This window comes from Magallana gigas, chromosome 10 (genome assembly GCF_963853765.1).
Source record: "Magallana gigas chromosome 10, xbMagGiga1.1, whole genome shotgun sequence".
NCBI lineage: Eukaryota > Metazoa > Mollusca > Bivalvia > Ostreida > Ostreidae > Magallana > Magallana gigas.
The window spans coordinates 26,101,215-26,121,728 of NC_088862.1; the positions used below are offsets into that span (position 1 = coordinate 26,101,215).

The 20,514-nt window shown below is 31.5% G+C and overlaps 1 protein-coding gene across 1 annotated transcript; it reads right to left on the minus strand.

The window, feature by feature from the left end:
• Positions 1-139: 139 nt before the first annotated feature.
• On the minus strand, positions 140-17,685 carry LOC105344790 (uncharacterized). The gene is made up of 17 exons (XM_066074061.1): positions 17,486-17,685; positions 17,167-17,257; positions 15,970-16,021; positions 15,361-15,450; positions 15,053-15,169; positions 14,692-14,781; positions 14,151-14,300; positions 13,679-13,777; positions 13,452-13,565; positions 13,001-13,087; positions 12,800-12,901; positions 8,797-8,886; positions 7,734-8,115; positions 6,633-6,818; positions 2,962-3,230; positions 2,222-2,748; positions 140-1,787 (listed from the first exon to the last, which is right to left on the minus strand). The coding sequence occupies exons 2-17, from the start codon at positions 17,168-17,170 to the stop codon at positions 1,492-1,494; spliced, it is 2,655 nt and encodes an 884-aa protein (XP_065930133.1). The 5' UTR covers positions 17,171-17,257; positions 17,486-17,685; the 3' UTR covers positions 140-1,491.
• Between the last annotated feature and the right edge of the window lie 2,829 nt (positions 17,686-20,514).

The window sequence follows — 20,514 nt, forward strand, 5'->3', positions numbered from 1 at the left end:
AAACAAATTTAATGTTTCTTATATTTAGAAGTATCTGAGTACATTACTTGATAAAGAAATCATAAGAGGCATGACGTCTACAATCAAATAGTGTACTTTTAAAAGGAGCTGTTTTAGATTAATTTACCTCCTTATAAAGAAGAGTTCCGCATATAGATTAAGGAAAATGTTTACATTTTAAAGCTATACAAATTAGATATTAATTTTACTATTATATTTAGTTAATGGCTAAATTATCACAAGTAAAAGTTCAAGGCAGATCTAACGGTTAATTTGCAAATCCACCAGCCTCCTTTATAATCAGGTTATTTAAAGATATACTAATTAATGACGACTATTGCATCTTAAATTATGGACTACGACCTATGACCTTAAAACGAAAAAAAACACCCATACATGAAGCTACAGTCATTTCATGCATATCTTTTACAATTTAATGCTATGCTATGGTATGCGATTTTAATGATATGCTATTAGATTTGTATGCTATACTATGAGATTTGTATGCTATGCTATGAGAAATTGAAATGAAGGGCTTAATGATATGGTATGCTATGCTATTGTATGCTATGAGATTTGAACAAAAACGCCTCCGTACACAGAAGAGTTCCACACATTTTGAAGTAAAATAATAAGAAGCCAAAGTTTACCACAAATCTTTCATGTAAACATTTATTTTTTCAAATAAAAACATTTAAAACCTAGTTAAAATAATGTTGTATGCTATGCTATGGTATGCTATGGTATGATATAATGAATGCGATTATATAAGATTGTATGCTATGGTATGGGATTCCAATGCTAACTATATGCTATGAGATTTCAATGCTATGCTATGCGATGTCAATGCTATGCTATGCTATGGTGCACTGACTGTACCTACTAACTGAGTTAAATAATGTTATAAATCATAGCAAACATAGCAAATCTTTTTTTTTTAATAATCGGACCGAAGCACATAATATTTAAAATGTATTTATTTAAAATCAATACGATAAAAAAGCTAACTAAATGCTCGTCCTGTACACACCGGAGGCAGGTTCAACGTTGCGAGCTCTCGCGATCGCCTGCTAAAATTTGTGGTGCGGGTATAGGGAGTTTTGGCGAGCGCTTGCTTTGTTAAACTCGTCTCAGGGTGTTGTTTAATTTAAAAAACAAACAAACTAAAACGTATGACCATATATCTTAAACAGAACATAAAAGCAAAAAGCAAAAACATCTAAACTCTAAAACGCTAAAGGAAAGCACAATAAAAAGATATTTCAGTTTTTGTATCAAAACAAATATATGTAAAACTAATTATGCCCCAAAAACTTATTATTGTGATAAGAATTATTGTACAATCAATTGGGCCTTTATCTACAACATACATTTTTTGTATCCATTACCTAAAGATTAATATGTCATAGTATATGTAACTTTCCGTTTCCATGTTCTATTTTTCTTGCCGATTTGCATATTAAGCTTTATGTAGAAACATCCGACAAAAACCTATGATGACTTGCTTTCCAGCTGGTTCCAAAACAGATCGTCTCGACCGATTTTCCTCAGTTCACCAGCCAAAAACTCCAAAGGAAGTTTTTTTTGCCCTTGAATACGACCAATAAATCGGCCCATGAAACTACCTTTTGTTTTTTCAGCGGTCATTTTTAGCTCTTTTTTCAGCTGTTCTATCTCGTTAACAGAAAGCTGTTCATAGATGGTATTTACGATGTGCTCAAGACTATCATATATTGCTTTGTAAACTTCTTCTCTGTTTTCATCCATCTTCGCTTTTGCGTCTTCCGCTTCAAAAAAGGTTAAAATGTATAGATGAAAGTGTAAAAAAAATCAATCAAAAATTGTATCATTTTAATATTTGCAATTTTTGATAGTTCATTAACAATAAAATCTTGAAAGTTAGTGTGAAGACAAATCTTTCTTCACAAAATTAATTTTTAACCCGATTTTAAAACTGAACATGGTGTAAAAAAATACTCGGAAAATAAATATTAGAGAGCGGTATTTGAAAAAAACCAAACCCAAAACATTAAAATTTTAAAATCTCTAATTGCTTGCGGATTATGATTCCATTCATGTTTGTTTTGATTTGATGTTATCAAATCTCTGAATGATTTAAAAATCAAAATCGATTTGGGAACATAATAAAACATTTAACAAGAGTATAAACGTTTTTCTAGATACTGCATACATGTACATATACATTTCTCATATAGTTTACCTTCATACTTTTTTACAAGATAGCCCCAATTCAATCTTTTCCAGTCTATTAGATTTTCCTTACGGATCATCAATATGTAACCCTTTGGATCTTTGCTTTCCACGTGGCAAAGTTTTACATGTGCAAAACTGGAGCCGTATTTAAGGAATTTTATAACCAGATTTTCTCCCTCCATCGGTTTCACGTCCCCTCGGAACTCTAGACCTATTTCTTCACCAGATCTTATGGTAAAGTCGGAGCTTTCGTCTTCTTCTTCAATTTGCATCCATTTCTTTTTTAACAAACATTTTGCTTGCTTGCTAAGATCAAAACCCTTCGACTCAATACAGTATACACACAGCTCAATGGTTTCCCCAATCTCTTCGGGTACCTTATACAATGTAAGTAGCTTGCATTTTGATTTAATTCCCAGAAGAGTATGGAAAGCATTTAGCAATCTGTTAAGAATGCTCTTCTTTGATTCAGGATTTTCAGGATCTTTTATAGTTTGTTTCAAATTTGAATCGTTTGCCTGCACGATGTAAGATCTACAAATAACAGAGAAACTGTGAAAAAAGCACAGTACAAGTTTATTTACCAAATGTCGAAATCAAACTGATTTTTAATGTAGAAGGTTGTGTAAAATGATATGTAGAATTAATATCGTATGCAGCAAAAATATGAATTTTTTTAACCTTTCACTTTCAGCGGGCGAATTGAACACTTTGAGTCCTCTATTATTATTTATAAAAAGTACTCACATGGCATCTTTTTGCAGCATAACATTGAAAACCATTTTGCCTCTCTTAGTTTCTGGTTCCACTATATCACGATTCCAATTTACAAACTGAGCGTCTGTTGACACACAAACAAATAAAGATGTTTCTGCTTCATCGACTTTGGGGAACTCCACAGTAACCTTTCGTGAAATTGCTCTTGCTTGCAAACCTTCGGAAATTGTTATATTACCATATTTATTATGGTTTTCTTCTTGGTATTTCTTTATTCTTTCTTTGTCCGTTAGGTGAACCTAGTGAAGATAGATTAATCCAATTAACTATTTTCATTTTCATTTCTAAAATAAATTACTATTTACCTCCTGTTGTATAACGAAAAGGGGAAAGAAACATTTTTCCTGAACATGTTTGAGTTAACCACTGCTACATGAACATTAAACATAACATTTCCATTATATTAAATAAAAAAACAAGAACAATGAAATGTTGTCTTGATATTAATTTTTTTTTGACCATTAAACAGGAAAAAAATAACTAAATTCGAAACCCAATTTTTTTTTTTACAAATGATGGCCATTTTGTCCATTCTATGCAATATATCTATATTCTTAAAGTAAAACTCCCAAATAATGTAAAACTTTATAATATACTTATTAATTTGATGTTTATTGACTTACCCAATGTATTTCATTGGTAAAAATTGAACCTCATTAACAATTTAAAATATTAATTATTTAAGGGTACTTGCATAATGACGTCACAAATTGTAGCATTGTAGTTCTTGAGAAGGTTTTTAAACATTTATTCCTATTCCTTTCTATGTCAAACTTCAAACCCGTCTTGGGAGCCTAGTGTTTGTCTGGGTTTTATTTTTTTTACAATTAGAATTTAAATTTCGGCATGCTTGCGTAGTAATCTCACAAACTGTACCACTGTATTTATTGAGAAGGTTTTAAAACATTTATCCCTGTTCATTTCTATCCGGGGTTTACTTTTTGGGACAATTAGAATCTAAATTTAAAGATGTTTGTCTGGGGTTTAGTTTTTTTAGGGTCACCTAAGTAAACTCAGGTGACCCATTGCAATCCGTTTTAGTCCATCGTCGTGCGTCGTGCAATGTGCGTTGTATATCGTGCGTCATGTGTCGTGCGTCGTCCGTTAACAATTTTACATTTTTAACTTCCTCTTAAAAACTACAAGCCTTAGGCTAATTGTTACCGTATTTGGTATGAGGCATCTCTATGGTAAGAGGAATCTGAATTGTGAAACTCGTGGTTCTACCTCGCCGGGGCACCAAAAATGGGGCCAGATATGCCAAAAAAAGCCCCCCCCCCAAAAAAAAATCGTCTTCTCTACTCCCACACATGTGAGGGAGTAAACTGCTTGCATGATTATGATGTACATGAAACCCTCTACCAAATTTGTGAAATTCATGACCCCTGTGTCAGGGGTTCAGGCTCTAGGGTAAAGCCAATATGGCCATATAGTGAAAATATTTTAAATCCTAGTAAATCTTCTTTTCTACTCCTATATATATATATATATATATATATATATATATATATATATATATATATATATATATATATATATATACTTTTAAAAACTAAATGCATGATAATGATGTCCATGAAGCTTTCTACCAAAATTGAGGAATTCATGACCCCTATGTCAGGGGTTCAGGCTCTAGGGTGGGGCCAATATGGCCATATCGTAAAACTGTGTTCAATCTTAGAAAATCTTCTTTTCTACTTACATATATATGTTTGTGAACATGAAGCCCTCTATCAAAATTTTAAAATTCATAGCCCCTGGGTCAGGGCTCTAGTCCTAGGTGGAACCAAAATGGCCATATCATAAAAATGTATTAAATCTTAGAAAATCTTCTTCTCTTCTCCCATATATATATTTGTTAAAAACTAAATGCATTGTTATGCTGTCCATGAAGCCCTCTACCAAAATTGTGATATTCATGACCCCTGTCTCAGGGGTTCAGGCTCTAGGGTGGGGCCAATATGGCCATATAGTAAAAAAGTATTAAATCTTCGAAAATCTTTTTCTCTTCTCCCATATATACATGTATTTGTTAAAAAATAAATGCATGATTATGATGTCTATGAAGTCCTCTACCAAAATTGTGAAATTCATGACCCCTGGGTCAGGGGTTGTGGCTCCAAGGTGGGGCCAATATATATGACCATATAGTAAAAATGTATTCAATCTTAGAAAATCGTCTTCTCTACTCCCATACAATGTATATAGTTGTTAAAAACTAAATGCCTGGTAATGATGCCCATGAAACCGTCCATCAAAATTGTGAAATTCATGACCTCTGTGTCAGGGGTTCAAGCTCTAGGGTGGGGTCAATATGGCCAAATAGAAAAAATGTATTAAATCTTTAAACAATTTCTTCTTCATTCCCAAACATGTGGGCAAAAACTAAATAGATGGTGATGTTTTCCACAAACTCCTCTACCTAAATTGTGAAATTCATGGCCCCTAGGTCAAGAGTTGAGGACATCGGGGGGGGGGGGGAGGGTAATGTTTATGCATATAATGTTTTAAAATCTTCTTCTCTATTCTCGCACTTCTGTATGAAAATCTTACTTCATAATTATGTTAACCAGGAAGTCTTCTACTAAAATTTTAAATTTTATGTCCCCTGGAGTATGTGTTTTGACTCTAGGGCAGGGCCGAAATGGATTTTTAGGTGTTGGTATATATCATATATGTTTAAAAATTATCTTCTTTACTTCCAGACACCTGAATGGAAATTTAAACTGAATTCATCATTTCGTAGACCCGATCTTTAAGTTTTTCACCAAAATTATTGGTTTCAAAGTTCTTTTTCAAAGATTTCAGGCAAGGGTGGTCGTCATTACAAATTTATAATTTTTCAACCCCAGAACGAAACCCAATTAAATGAATATATGAGACTCCTCGACAAGTTTGTGTATGGGATGTATGCCACTCAGGTGACTGTTAAGGCCTATTGGCCTCTTGTTTACGATTAGAATTTAAATTTGAGGATGCTTGCATAGTAATCTCATAGATTGTAGCACTGTAGTTCTTGAGAAGACTATTTTTAACAATTTCTCTATATATTCTTTCTGTTAGACTTTAATTAAGGAACGGATTAAATATTCATTTGTTTTTTACGATATTAAATGGTTTGGAGCAGTTTAAGTTTTATAAACCGCGAAACGGTTTACAAAAAGCGTAAATCGTTTCAAAAGATTTTGTATCGTATAAAACTACTAATAAATATCGAATTCATTGCTGATAACTAAATTTTTTTTACTCTTCATAGTAGATAAAGACGGTCATTTGACCTTCAAAAAGTGAAAAAAAATTGTATAAAATTCAAAGGTCACGTTAGGCGTATTGATACGGTTTTGACGTTAGTCTTACTATGACGCAGGCAACATTCTGTATACGATATAAAATCAATTTTTAGCCATCAGAAAGCGTGCTAAAACCAGAATTAAATTATTACAGTATAATTATAACATAATCACCAAATGATTGAAACAGTGAACTTATTCATTGATTAGTCTTCTATTAGCACTTTGGACTATATGGTTTAAAATGAACGGTAAGAGTATATACATATTACGTTAAAGTTCACCTTATTTAATGTTTTGACCAATGGTCATAATTATATATATATAGGAAATAGTTATCTTTTATCGTACCTTGAATTTAATTGTTTCGCGGCCTCCATCTGAAGGGGGAAGTTTTATGGAACAGTTTGCTTCCGGAATAGACATCGTCACGCCCTTTTTTATGTCTTCCCTACTAAATGTCTTCTCATGCGTTGGGAAGTCATAGTGGACAACTAAAAATTCTCCTGGCTCTATTTGCATAGAAATTTGTCTTCCCTACAAGAAATTAAACAAAATACAATCCCAACTACATAATAATTACGAGTGTAGAAACTTTTACTTCTCTGACTAGGGTTTCGAAAATGAATATTTTGTTTGTATTTTTAAAATTTTTCGTTTACAAATATAATTTATAATAAGGCGATAGAAATTTTTTGTTGCATTGATACGTGATTCTCTAGAACTACTCATCTAACGTGTTAGATAACGTTATTATTAAGAGATAATTTTGTAATATTTCTTTTAGTGTAAAATATTTTACGTAAGATCTGAAATATTAATTACACTCCTGTTCAATAAGATTATCTTATCAAATTTTAAGTTTGATAAGGGGAGATTGACCATGCCGGATTAATCATTTTTATGACATAATTTTTCAGTTAAGTTTAATGTCTTTTGTTTTTTTTATAAAAAAACCCCCAAAACGAAACAAAACAAATAATAGAACCACTTACAAACACTCAGTTTCTACTAAAGTTTGCTTCTACACTAGTACTGTATTTATATTGTAAAAATTGTAATATTATGTGCTGTATGGGTACTTTTACAGTTAAAAAGGCATAAATCCAAACAGTATGCATATGAACTTGGTTCGTTTGCTTTTATTAACAATTAGTTGAATACAAATGACCCTTTCTGTTGGCTAAACAAATGGAAACTACACCAAAAAATATATATTTTATTTGCATTGGCAATCTCAATTCCTTTTATCTTTTCTTTTTGGAAGTCAGACTTTCAAGTTAAAATATCTTATAATTAATTTTAAGGATGTATGACCAATTACGTTTAATTATAATATTTGAAGACATTAATTGTAATATCGGAGTAACTATGATGGTGCCTTATGTTATACCCCCCCCCCCTCCAAAAAAACCTAAAAAAAACTATACACTGTTAACAAACGGTTCATACCTCAACAACCACATTTTTCGTTGACTTCCATTTGCCACCTTTGAATACTTTACCGCCAACAGATTGACATGTGAGTGTATATTTATTGTCCACGCGGACATCAACAAGTGACTTGAACCTCTCCATTTTGTACGTGTGGATTAATTCACTTCTATCCATATCGCTGCTTTTTAGCTTTTCGTCAATATCCTCTGGAGCTATTTTAGTTAAACTTCCCTCAAAATCCGTATCATTTACTACATCATTATCAGAATCAGTGTCTGACTCTTCAATAAAGTCATTCCCTGTTTCATATGAATCATCAGCTTGTTCCAATTCTTTAGAATCTGCCAAAATACACACGCTGACATCTTCCTCTATCTTTATTTCTCCTGGTGGTAGGCTATAATGTGTAAAATTGAATCATATACTAATAAAAAGGTAGAATAGCACATGTAGAGAACAGAGTATTATAGGAATCTGGTTAGCACATTGAATGCATTTTTACAAACCATCTAATTTTTCCATTGTGTTTAAAAAGAATTTCTGTTTTTAATAGGAAAAAGTGATCTCAAAGACATTATTAAAATACGTTGACATTTTAAGTCCTTGAAATGCTTTATTTTGATTTTATTACAAATAGTTAAACATTTGAAGATTATACTGAACCACTGATAGTTATATTTATGTTACAGTACTGGACTAACTATATATTTTTTTTTACATGATTGAACATCAACGTTTTAATTGTGATTTTTTCGAAAAATATACTTTCAATTGCTAATATCATATGTTATAGTATTAATGGATATGGTACAATTTTTTCTTGAGTTAACAACTGGTCCCAGAAATCACTTTGAATTTGTTCCTGTAATTGCTTTAATAACAAGCAGCCGTGGTCTCATGCATAGTCTTGTTTTTTTGATCGCCTGTCATTTTTGTAAATAATTATTTGTCTTTGATAATACACGTCAACTATTTATTTAGTCTTTAAAAGGAATTTTTAGAATCGTTAAAATATTTATTGTAATATAAAATCCTGATTACAGGTTATCTTTAATAAGTCAAGATATAACTCACTTACCATTTATCCCCCACCTCAATAGTGTCGTCTATTTTTACACACACAATTTCAATCTTTTTCAGAAGAGGGATTAGTGTGTCTGAACATCCACTGAAGTATAATAAATAGCATTGTTGATTAAACAATGATAAAATTGATAACATGTTATGGTGATTCAGCAACAATTATACGGAACGCAATGTATATAATTATTATGTAAGGAAACATCCTCAGATAGTGTAAAATCAAGCTTATTCAAATCATGGTCCATCCGTCCGTCCGTCTGTCTGCAAACCTTTTACTTTTTCAACTTCTACTCCAGAACCACTGTGTTAGTTTAAACCAAATTTGGCACAAAGCATTATTTTGTAAAGGGACTCTAAGTTTGTTAAAATAAAGGGCCAGGCCCTCTATCAAGGGGAGATTATTATGATTTATTGAAAATTTGTGGATATTGTTAAAAAATCTTCTTTTCAAAAACCATTTTGCTTGAAAAGCTGAAACTTGTGTGGAAGCAACCTTAGATAGTGTTAAATAAAGTTTGTTCAAATCATGGTCCCCGGGGGTACGGGGGGTAGGAGCATATGGGATGGGGTTAATTTTTTTTACATAGGAAAAAAAATTGTTTTTCTTATTACAAAACATTTTTTTCAAAAAGATGCAACTTTAGTGAAAGCAACTTAGCTAGTGTAGATTCAGTTGGTCAAAATCATTTTTCACAGGAGTAGACACAGGAGTAGGCCACATTTGAAGTCTAATTTTACAAAGGAAAAAGTTTTAAATTCACAAAATCTCAAATGTTCAAATACACGGTTTTACTCATGTGCAAGCATTTTGATATATTGTTGATTCTTTAAGATTGTTAATAGTTTGGCCCCTGAATAACTCTTTGGCTTCACAAACTTGGTGTAGTATTATATCCCATTTGATTCCTTTTCAACTGTAATGCTCAATATGTAAAATAACTTAAAAATCACCCTGCGACAAAAAGGCTCAATGATAAGCAGAATATCCATGAGAGAGTTATTCTATAATGTCCAGATATTTTGTATATGACTCCGTAAAGTTAATTTTATCATGTCTGTTGTTGCTCAGGTGAGCACTGTGGCCCATGTGCTATTTTTAAACAATACAGTAAAACTCGTTTAGTACAAACACCGATATAGCAAAATCTTAGTTATAGCGGAGTTTTTTTGAGTCCCCAGCAAAATTCTTAACAAATCTTTGCAAAATTTAATAGTTATAACGGATTTGGATATAACGAATTTACGGATATAGCGAACTAGTTTTGAGTTCCGTAAAGATGAATGATAACGAAATTCAACTCTTTTATTTGGAATTTCTCTACAGTTAAAAAATTTGCCTAACCATTTAATCAATATTATAGTTTGATGGAATTTTTTTTTCCCAAAGGTATCAAAGGAATGTATTTTCATTCTAAGTCCAATTTAGTAAAATTGTCGTCTGGTAAAAGAAATCATGCATATATAGAATTTGCTAAAGTTATTACTACGAATTCGTTATACGGATATAACGATTTACGGATATAACGATTCAGAGGTAAATCCATAAGTCCCTAGGACTTCGTATAACAAAGTTTTACTGTACCGGGATACGATGAAAAATAAGTATAATGAAGTTATGCTATTTTAAACAAAATACGAGGTATTATCAAAAAGTACGAAGACTTTTGTCATAGCTGTATATGTTACTTAATGTCATATAATTTCTAAATTTGATTTGATTTTGAAAGTTTCAAACAATTTGCAAGAAAAACAAATTTAATATATTCTTTTTTTTCAAAGACCTATTTAGAATCTTATCCTGTAAAAATGAGGTAACGGCGCACGGTCAAAATGTGTGTTATGTCAACAATAAACCATATAATGTTAAATGTAATATTTCTATCAATTAGGTTTAAAACCAAATAATATTGAAACCTCACATTAAGTATAGTCATGGTTTTATTCGGTGTATAAAAAATAATGGGATATATTGTTTTGTTGAACAGATATTAGTAACTGAAGACAGGTAGTCATCTTTAGAATCGACCAAAAACGTCGACGTCGCCGGACGTCACGGCGCATAGAGAAGAAGAAACAAAATGGATTTTACTTAGGATTAATAAAGATACAAGCTTCGAAAATGTTCAATTGTGCACAAAATAAGTAAAAAAAAATATTTCCAAGTTTGTGTTGAACTGTATTACAGTTTTGGGGATGGTTGTAATTGTATTTTGAATATCAAACAGTCCGAAAGAGAGTAGAATATCTATAAATATTTGGTTAAAAAAGTAACATCAACCAACGTTAAGGGTTATCCTTACTGTAAACTAAGAAATACACAGTTAGAAAATGAAAACTTTGAAGAACTGACTTATGACTCTCGCAGAAATGTGTGCAAATATGATGGTTCAGTGCTATTTGTAATTGTAAGGTGAAAGGCAAAAGAGACTAAGCATGATATAAAGATGGGATATACTAGTACATGTATCTATAAACTGCGCGTGTTTAAACTTGACGTCATGTTTTGAACGTTACCATGCACCGTGGTGAAAAAACAATGTTTTTAAAAGGGGTTACAAAAATACCGTTTCATCAAATATACTAAAACTTTGCATATCAATAGAACAAGTGTTAATGCACAGATTAATCTGTTAAGTATGACTTTCCTGAAAAAAAGATATGATAGACAGCCACATTGTCTTCGTATTTTTTGATTGACCCTCGTTTGTATTGTAAAAAAAAAACAAAAAAAAACAACAAAACAACAACCCCGAAACAAATACAACCAAACAGTTGGTAAGCATAAAATCGCCTCTCTAAGTGTTTGTCTTGTTCTCTTTGTTTGCAAACAGCAATCAAAGTACTGAGGTACTGATGGGAGTTGATTTTATCGATTATCATTTCTTTTAAAATCAATTTATCTTGCATGTCAATTAGTTTCTAGTTTGTATTTGAATTACGCACTTTTTTATAATATGAATTTTTAGACTTTTCCGACAAGAATTTCGAGAAACCCCATGTGAATCATGTTGTGAAATATTTCAAGATAGAATTCAACTGTCTACTAGTATGTATTAGTTATCAAAACAATTCTTAAAACTGTATGGAACCAAGCACTATTGATATCGAACTCTAGTCTCGTTTAACTAGACGCTCGGCAAGAGAGCCCCTTTCTGCTTGTCGCAGATTTACGGAGACAGCCGAGCGTCTGGTTGAACGAGACAAAATTAACTCTGGCGTAGGAATACATGAGACTACAAAAATATCTAAATTGTTCATAGTGTATAAAATTTGACTATTTTCAAAGTGTTTATAAATAAGAGTCCTTCAAAATCAATGCTTCAGCATACATTACATCGAATTGTTTTCTATTATTTTCAAGAACTTAGTCTTGTCAGCGGTGATGATTTGTGCTTAGGTCCAAACACTGTTTCACTTTCGGTTTGCCAGAGTAACTGCATAGGATATTTGATTAAAATCAACTCCAAAAAACGATTTGCCATAATACAAGTTCCCGATGATAGCTTCCAAAAATAATTAATTATAATAATAAATTAAACTAAATAATTAGTATATCTTTAGAATAAAAAAACAACATTGTACATAAAAGTTATGTGCCACGACAAACATTAACATATGGCAAAACCTCTTAAATGTAAAACTATTTACATAAACTTAGAAGTTGTTATAAGTCTCAACCACTGAAGTTCATTATTGAACGTTTCAATCACTGACGATTGATTATAAGTCTTTTTTAAAGTCTTTACCAAGTAAGTTTTAACTAATAATGTTCTGTCTCTCTTGTGTGAGACGTTTGTGTGTATGTTTGTGTGTGTGTATATATAGATAGATAGATAGATAGATAGATAGATAGATAGATAGATAGATAGATAGATAGATAGATAGATAGATAGATAGATAGATAGATGGATAAAAGTGGTATTTCTGTTATAGCAGGGATTTAAAAAAATACACATTCTGTATTGTCAAAATAAGTGAATGAGACAGTATACACCTACCGCTCAAGGTTAATGTCTGCTGTCAAGTTTTCGTTGCATTGTTTTATTTGTTTGCAAACAATATCGACACTGTTAAATTCTAATGATGACTGATCATCAAAACTGAAAAAAATCATTATTATTGTAAAATCAATATTGTACATATTAATTTGAGTGTATTTGTTGATTATTATTTTAGATCCAACTTAAAGAAAAAAATACCCCAGACTGCGAATAGCTCTTATTCCAAAGCCTAGCAACCTTTTTACGCGTTTAAACATCTTCTTGTATTCGAACGAATTTGATGACCTGTTCAAATAAAACAAACATTCGTTACCATATTGAACACAAAATTTTAATAATATTACGTTAGCTACATTTGAACGTTACCTTAGTTCCGTTTTATTAAGAATTTTATTTCTAAAGCATATATTTTAGAATTAAAATTATTAAATACATGTAAACAGCGCAAAAAAACTATTCTTTACAATTATTTTATTAGGGGGTGGATTGTTAACAAATAAGCTATCGGAAATGATATCTCTCATATAAAGACAATTTTATAAAATGTTGCTTTGAAACAAATCACAGTACTTTATATATGTTATAAAGATTAAAATGAATCTTAATGGCAACGACCATAGAGTCCAGTCCAGACTTAAAAAAGTATTACCAATCCTTATCAGAGGTGCATTTTAGAATTTCCCTTGTAAGTCCACACGCTCTCTGTACGAACAAAAACTGCTTCACAACACTCGAGAGGAATGGTTTGAAACCTTCCTGAGTTCTATGGAATGATAAAATTGTATTAAAATCGATGTGTGAAACCCCGTACATACGAGAACATTTATTAATGAAACAGAATCATTATTCGATGCAGGAAACTGACGGTGAACATACCTAAATTTGCTAAATTCCATTATTTGTAAAACTTTTCGGACTTTTGTGGAAACAAATATATTGAAGTTGATGCTGGACTGGTGCAAATTTGCCCTGCATCTGTAAGTGATGTAACAGAAAATCGTACATTTGCAACATCATGTGCAATCCCATATTACATTCAAATGTTCATGTTCTGATTATATTTCGTTCCAATAGTTTACCTTTTAGCTCTTATTTACTTTTACCTATAGTATTTACCAATGTGTCGTTAGCTAAATACAATGTTCATGTTATATGTTTTACTATAAGACTTTTGCCATTCCTGTTAAATAGATGGACAGATCAATGGATAGATAGATAGATAGATAGATAGATAGATAGATAGATAGATAGATAGATAGATAGATAGATAGATAGATAGATAGATAGATAGACAGACAGATAGATAGATACATAGATAGATCAATAGATGGATAGATATACTAAGTACAATATTATTGCATCTTTCAGAATTCCTTCAATAGTAGCACCATCTGATAAATCCGTTGATTGCTCTGGTGTTAAGTATGCTAACACATTATCGAAAATAACGGGTATTTCCAAAAGTCCGCAACACAACTTCTTGTTGTCGGAAGAAAATCTATGAAAAAAATATAATGAAAACGTGACAACAAGTTTTGATAGCAAAGCTGTTTAACTAAGATATTACTGTAAATTCCTAATTAAACGCAAAGAATTAATATCCGCTAAAAATCGTGAGAAGCATCCTTCGCGGATTTTAAAAATCTCGCCATTATTTTCTGAGAACTATAAGAAATAAGGTGAGAAGTTCAACGTTCGCGATTGAATATTCTCGCGATTTGATACAAACCAGCGGGATCGCGGAATAAAGTACTCGCGTAATATAAGGAATTTACAGTACGCTATGGCTATTTGTAAAGCTTTACATGAGACTGACTAACCCGACTTGTATATGGTTTTTTTTATGAATATTCAACTCGGCAAAGTACTTTCAAATACAAATGACTTACCTCTTGGATAAATGTCTAGATACCATGCACATGATTGCACAGGTGGTCTTGCCAATTTCAAAGACAAGTGGGAAAACTTCATCACATTGTCTTCAAATAAAAAAAAGATTAAAAAAATGTAAAATTAATTATAACACAATTAAATTACAATTCGGATGATACTTCATGAAGACATTGAATTTTTTTTTTGCATTCTTGACCACATAATCGTGAAATGTGATGGCCGTGGCTAGGGATGGGAGTAGATCTTTAGACCTCCTCCTAAGATATTTACAAAAGAGAAAAAAAATAATTGCCTCATTCACAAAAATGTTGATCATTTGATCATCCGGTAAATGACTGGATGTATATGAAACCTCACCTGAATCGTACGAGGGCATCATCTGTCGTGTTACTAAGTATAACATGCAATACTTTGACACTTTCTATCGTTTCCCTCAAGATTTTCTCTCTTTTTTTCCAATCCTTTTTTTCATCCCTTTTGATGTAATAAGTGACAATAAAATTAGTTTATAAAATGTAAGTTTCAAAAATCTATCTTTGATGGGTTTATAGAATGTCTGTTAATGCAAATGTAAATAAATACCTTGCTTGGCATTTTTAATATAATTATGATCATATGTTTTTCATAATGCAGTTTTTAAACATGCTGGTAATGTCGCTACTTACAATTTTAGGTCCGACGTTTCCCTCTTGAGTTGTTCCAAATGCAGTTTGATTTTTACGACTCCATTGTCAACAATATATCTATGAACGTCTCTAAAAAGAATCAATATAAATTCCTGATTTATTCAGAAAATTAAGAGTTGTCCCTATTGATGTTAAGCTAAATGCAATTTTGGGATCGATTTGCTTTCTATACTTCTTTATATTTTTAAATGATTAATGAAATGCAGTGGTTGGTTGTGAGCAGACGGTATCTTAATTATTTCAAAAAAATTGTTTGGTGTATAATATATAGAACTGTATGGTCTTCACCATTTTAAAATTATTGCTACTTTTGTAGACTATGCGCACTGCTGAAACATTTAGAATCTTTGTTAGGATGTTTGATGCTAAAATATCTGACTTAATTCTCTACTAAATATTACATGATGTTCCAAACGTTCAAATATAAGGCAGATCTGTTGGTCAATTCTTTGACCACCCAGCCTTCTTGAATGTACTGTTATGTTTTAACAACCATGTGACATGGACTGGTTTGCGGCGAGAAATATTCGCCAAGAAGCTCGCGAAAATTTCTCGCACGGTAATAAAAGTTGGTTTACAGTAACCTACGGGTCTTTCTGGTCCATTTTCATCTTCATTTCGACCTCCTTTTTGATTTTATCTGGAAAATAGAGTTTTAAGCAATTTTAATTGAATCCAGTCAAATCAAGATATCAAATCACGCATGTCCAGGAAATAAATAAGAACAACTGCCCCCCCCCCCCCTCCTCCCCTTACAAGAATATTAAATCCAGCAATATAAATGTTAATAACTATTCCACGAGATAGTAATTTTTAGCATTGCAGACCGTTTGTATTTAAACTGTGTTATTATGTGAGCATGAGACGATGTTATACATACCTTTCAAGTTTTTAATCTACATAATCATATACAATTGTGCGTTTCTCCGAGTTTATATGATTATTGACTTAATGTGTACATCATACGATTTTTTCATACTTTTTATGTCTTTTTTATCGACATACATGTAATAATATCGAGTGTGCGTTTCTGTGAGTTCATTGACATAATACACCGCATTCTTTTAAATCCGCTCCTTATCTTATTAGTAAGATTAATCGCTCGTGCTTTGAATTGCACTTTAGCTGGTAAAAACGTATTCTCACTGATTAATGCCAATAGGATTAATGATGGTTTTTCTGTAAAACTTTTTCGCAAAATACACCTTTATGCATAAGCTAAAAGTCATGTGTCGTTTGTAGATACCATTTAAAAACTGTAAAAAAAAATTGAGTATACAATGCCGTAAAATTCAGAACAAATAAAACCAAAGTTCGATATTTCGATAAATGGTGGACAGTGCATACTTTTTTAATCTCAGCTCCTTAGAGGTAGATGCGATAAACAGCCCCACGCGTAGGGAAATTGATTTGCGATTGAAACACTGACAATATTAAATGATCTTATCAAACGACATAGCTAGGAAGCTCTGGAGCCAGACTTATCTTTAATAGGTGTCCCTAGTTACCTCAATATCCGATTACCTTTATTCATTGAGGTTACATTTATCAATCTCATTGAGACAGATATAGCAATTAGTTGGAAATGAAAAGAAGAGAGCGATGTGCAAATTTTTGAATAGAAAAAGAATTTAATTTACGTTATCAAAATTACTTGTTTGTGCCTAAACGTTAAAAACTTGTTTACATTATTCACTGGGTTTCATCATTAGATACATTTGATGACTTTTTTCGTCTATTAAAAAAACAACATTAAAGTTTGATACTTTAGAAAATTACACTTACCCATGCTGAGCACAAATCTTAATCAAGCCAACAGGTTTTTTAATTTTTATCGGTTTTTTTTTTATTTATTTCTTTAGATAAATGCTGTTTTCTGAAATGATAAAATAAAACAAATAATCAAATAAAATCAAATTAAAGCATTCACCTCACAATGCATTTATTAAACATTCCCGTTACGGAGAGTGGCAAAAACAGTATTTGTTTTTGAACAGCAATTCCTTTCTAAAGATAATGTGTGATTAATTAACTGAACTCCTATACCGCTGTATATATATATATTTTTAAAATTCTTTTCGAAGATATTAAAAATGCAACAAACCTTTAATCAACTACATCAAAACCGCTGCCACAAACTTTATTCACTGCATTGCAAAGCTTCTACCTACATGACCGTTAGTTCTGTGGTAAAACGAGGAAGTGAATATATTTTGGATTAAAGGTGATAAAACGCACGTATATCGATTTTAATGGTTGAGGACTTCACCCTAACTAACAAAACCCCGAGCATGCCTCTGCCATTATTTGATTTTCTTAATCTATATATTACCCAAATGGCACGAGTTTTGATTATTACAAGTAAAAGTACATAAATATTGAATTTTGTTTTAAAGATTCTGTTCTGACTTTTTTTCCCACACATGTTCTTTTTATACAGATTTCTTATAGAAGTAAACAAAGCCGGAGATGACGTAATATGAAATTTAAGAAAACTCATTGGATTGAAAAGATTCTTGAGAATCTTTAGATTAAGTTCAAATTCAGATAAATAACCTAATTGGAAACAAGTAAATGCGCACGATAAACATAATACATTCTTTTGTCTGTTTATTACGAAAAATTCGTTTCAGAACAGTATGTAAAAAATACCTTCTACTAAATTTGAACTTAAGTTGTTGCAATGAACAATACTTAGTATGTAGGAAAATAAAATAAAATGCTAAAGCTTTGCATATTTTACATGAGCATGGCTACTTTTCAATTTTTTGAATTGGTATATAAAAAAGTTTAAATATTTTAGTTCCTAATTCGAATAGTTTTCTATATAGTGATACATGGATCTTTATCTTGAGATTGCTTGATAGCTATTTTCATTTTTAGACTGTATTGATCCCCTTGAAAAGAAGAGGTTATATAGATTATAGGAGACTACCCTTCAAAAATGTCAAATAAAAGATTTTTTCTGGACCACATTTTATTTTATAGCATAAACATTCATATCGAATTTTTTGGGAAGATTTCAATGTTTAAATTGTGGACCATCTAGCCTCATTATAGTTAATCTATATATCTTTTTGTGGAGCTCATGTTATTTAGACGATTTATATAGCCAATGAGGGACATGATCGGCAAACTCCATTAAACAGAGGAGTCAATATAAAAAAAAAGTTCAAAGAGGTCAGGCACAAAAGCTAAATATCTTTTTATCGCCATGATTTACTAATGCTACGCATAAACATTTATGACCATCGAACGTGTGTTGACTCTGTTTTCTCAGCTTTATTTCCAGACTTACATGTATCATATCAGACAGTGTAATATAACATTTGGTTCACAATTGTTACATATTGGTTACAGAAGTCCTTTATTCAAAGACATATAACTAATTTGCACTTTAAATAGTCACAATAGACACGCTTTGGCAGACCTAAGACCGCAGATTGACTAACTAATATCATGAAGTTTAGGCGGGAACTAAAGAGTAAGTGAGAAACTCAACTCCAAGATGTTAAAGAGAAACTTCGTGAGGCCAAACGCGAACAACGAAGGACCGAATGTGAATACGAGCGCCTGGAGAGGAATATCATGAAACTGCGAGAAATCCACCGATTCAAAACAAGTCCGGAAGTGCTGAAGAAACAGTTTTACAACATGCCACTGACTCACAAAGGGACGGGCGCTGGGAGCGGAAAGAAAAAGAAAGGTGTTGTCATCGGTAAGCATTAGGAACAATCTTCTTTTACATTTTAAAGATTTTTAGAACGCATATAGGTACCATTTTAAGATGAAGAATTAGTACCTCATCCATTGCATTTTTGAAATAATGTATTTTTTGTGCATGTTACTTGGCTCCGTTGTGCATAAGGGCTTTTATTTAAATCAACCTACAACTGAAAACATACAATAATTGTTGCATACGTATCAAATTTTATGTTTTGTATAAGTAGTTCATATTAAATGAAGACATATACGGATGTCAAACACTTGCCACTTACTTTTCCTTATTGATATTGAGTTCTTTTCATTATTGCTTATGAAGTGCATTTCATATTATATGTACATGCATGCACCTCATCATGTGAACACATCTCCTTCTTCATTCGTGTTATTTACATTTCGCCATTTAACATATTCTTATTTATTAATCTTGCTATTTAAATCCATAGCTTCTTAATCACTCGTATCTCGTATTTTGTGTGCCTCATATTTATGTTAGGTACGTTTCTCATCCATGGTTGATATACATGTATGCTATATACATGCATGTGAAGTCATAAACATAATTGTTGTACATTTAATTACGCTTGTCGAATAAAGTTTATCACCCCTGGGGGAAGTCCATTCATCGGTTGTAATGTTGTTGACGATTCATCCTCCATAACATTTCATCCGTGTATTTTATGTGCATTTCATTTCGCATAGTGAGTATATTAAATTGTTAATGATTTCTACCTTTGACTATTCATGATTTGTTAATTTTATTCATTTATGCTTCGTACAACCACTTCCATTTTGTAAACATGGTATCACCATAATGATTCTCGATGAGTGTTTTGTTAATTCATGTTAAGAGGGCTCGATGATCGTGGTCATTTATAGACTATATTGATCTCCCTAAGCAGAAGAGCGTTCTATAAACAGATATAGGATGCTACTAATAATTTAAAGCTTTTATTTATGGAATTTTCTTTACAAAATTAAAGATTAAAGCTTTAAATATTATTTTTGAAAATTTAAGGTAAATTTGATGATTATTTGATGATCAATCCAACTTCATTCTGTTTTTCATCATCTACATGTATGACTAAATATCACTAAATTTTTTCAGTTATTCCGAATTTGCCATTATCGGATTCTGGTAAAATGCATAATTTGTTGTCTGTGATACCTGTTTGTTGTAACCATAACACTAATAATGCAAATCTGTTCTCAAATTTCATATTTCTTTTTCTTCTAAAAACTATTTCCTTATTTTATTGATTATAGCATTTATTTTATCAAAGTTATTTTTTTCTTAGTTTGACCATTTTAGAAATATACCAATTTTTCTTCCGTTTTTTTTTCGTATCAAACCTATGCTTTACCAATGCTTAACATCTTGTAATATAATTATTTTTTAGTTAAATCTTT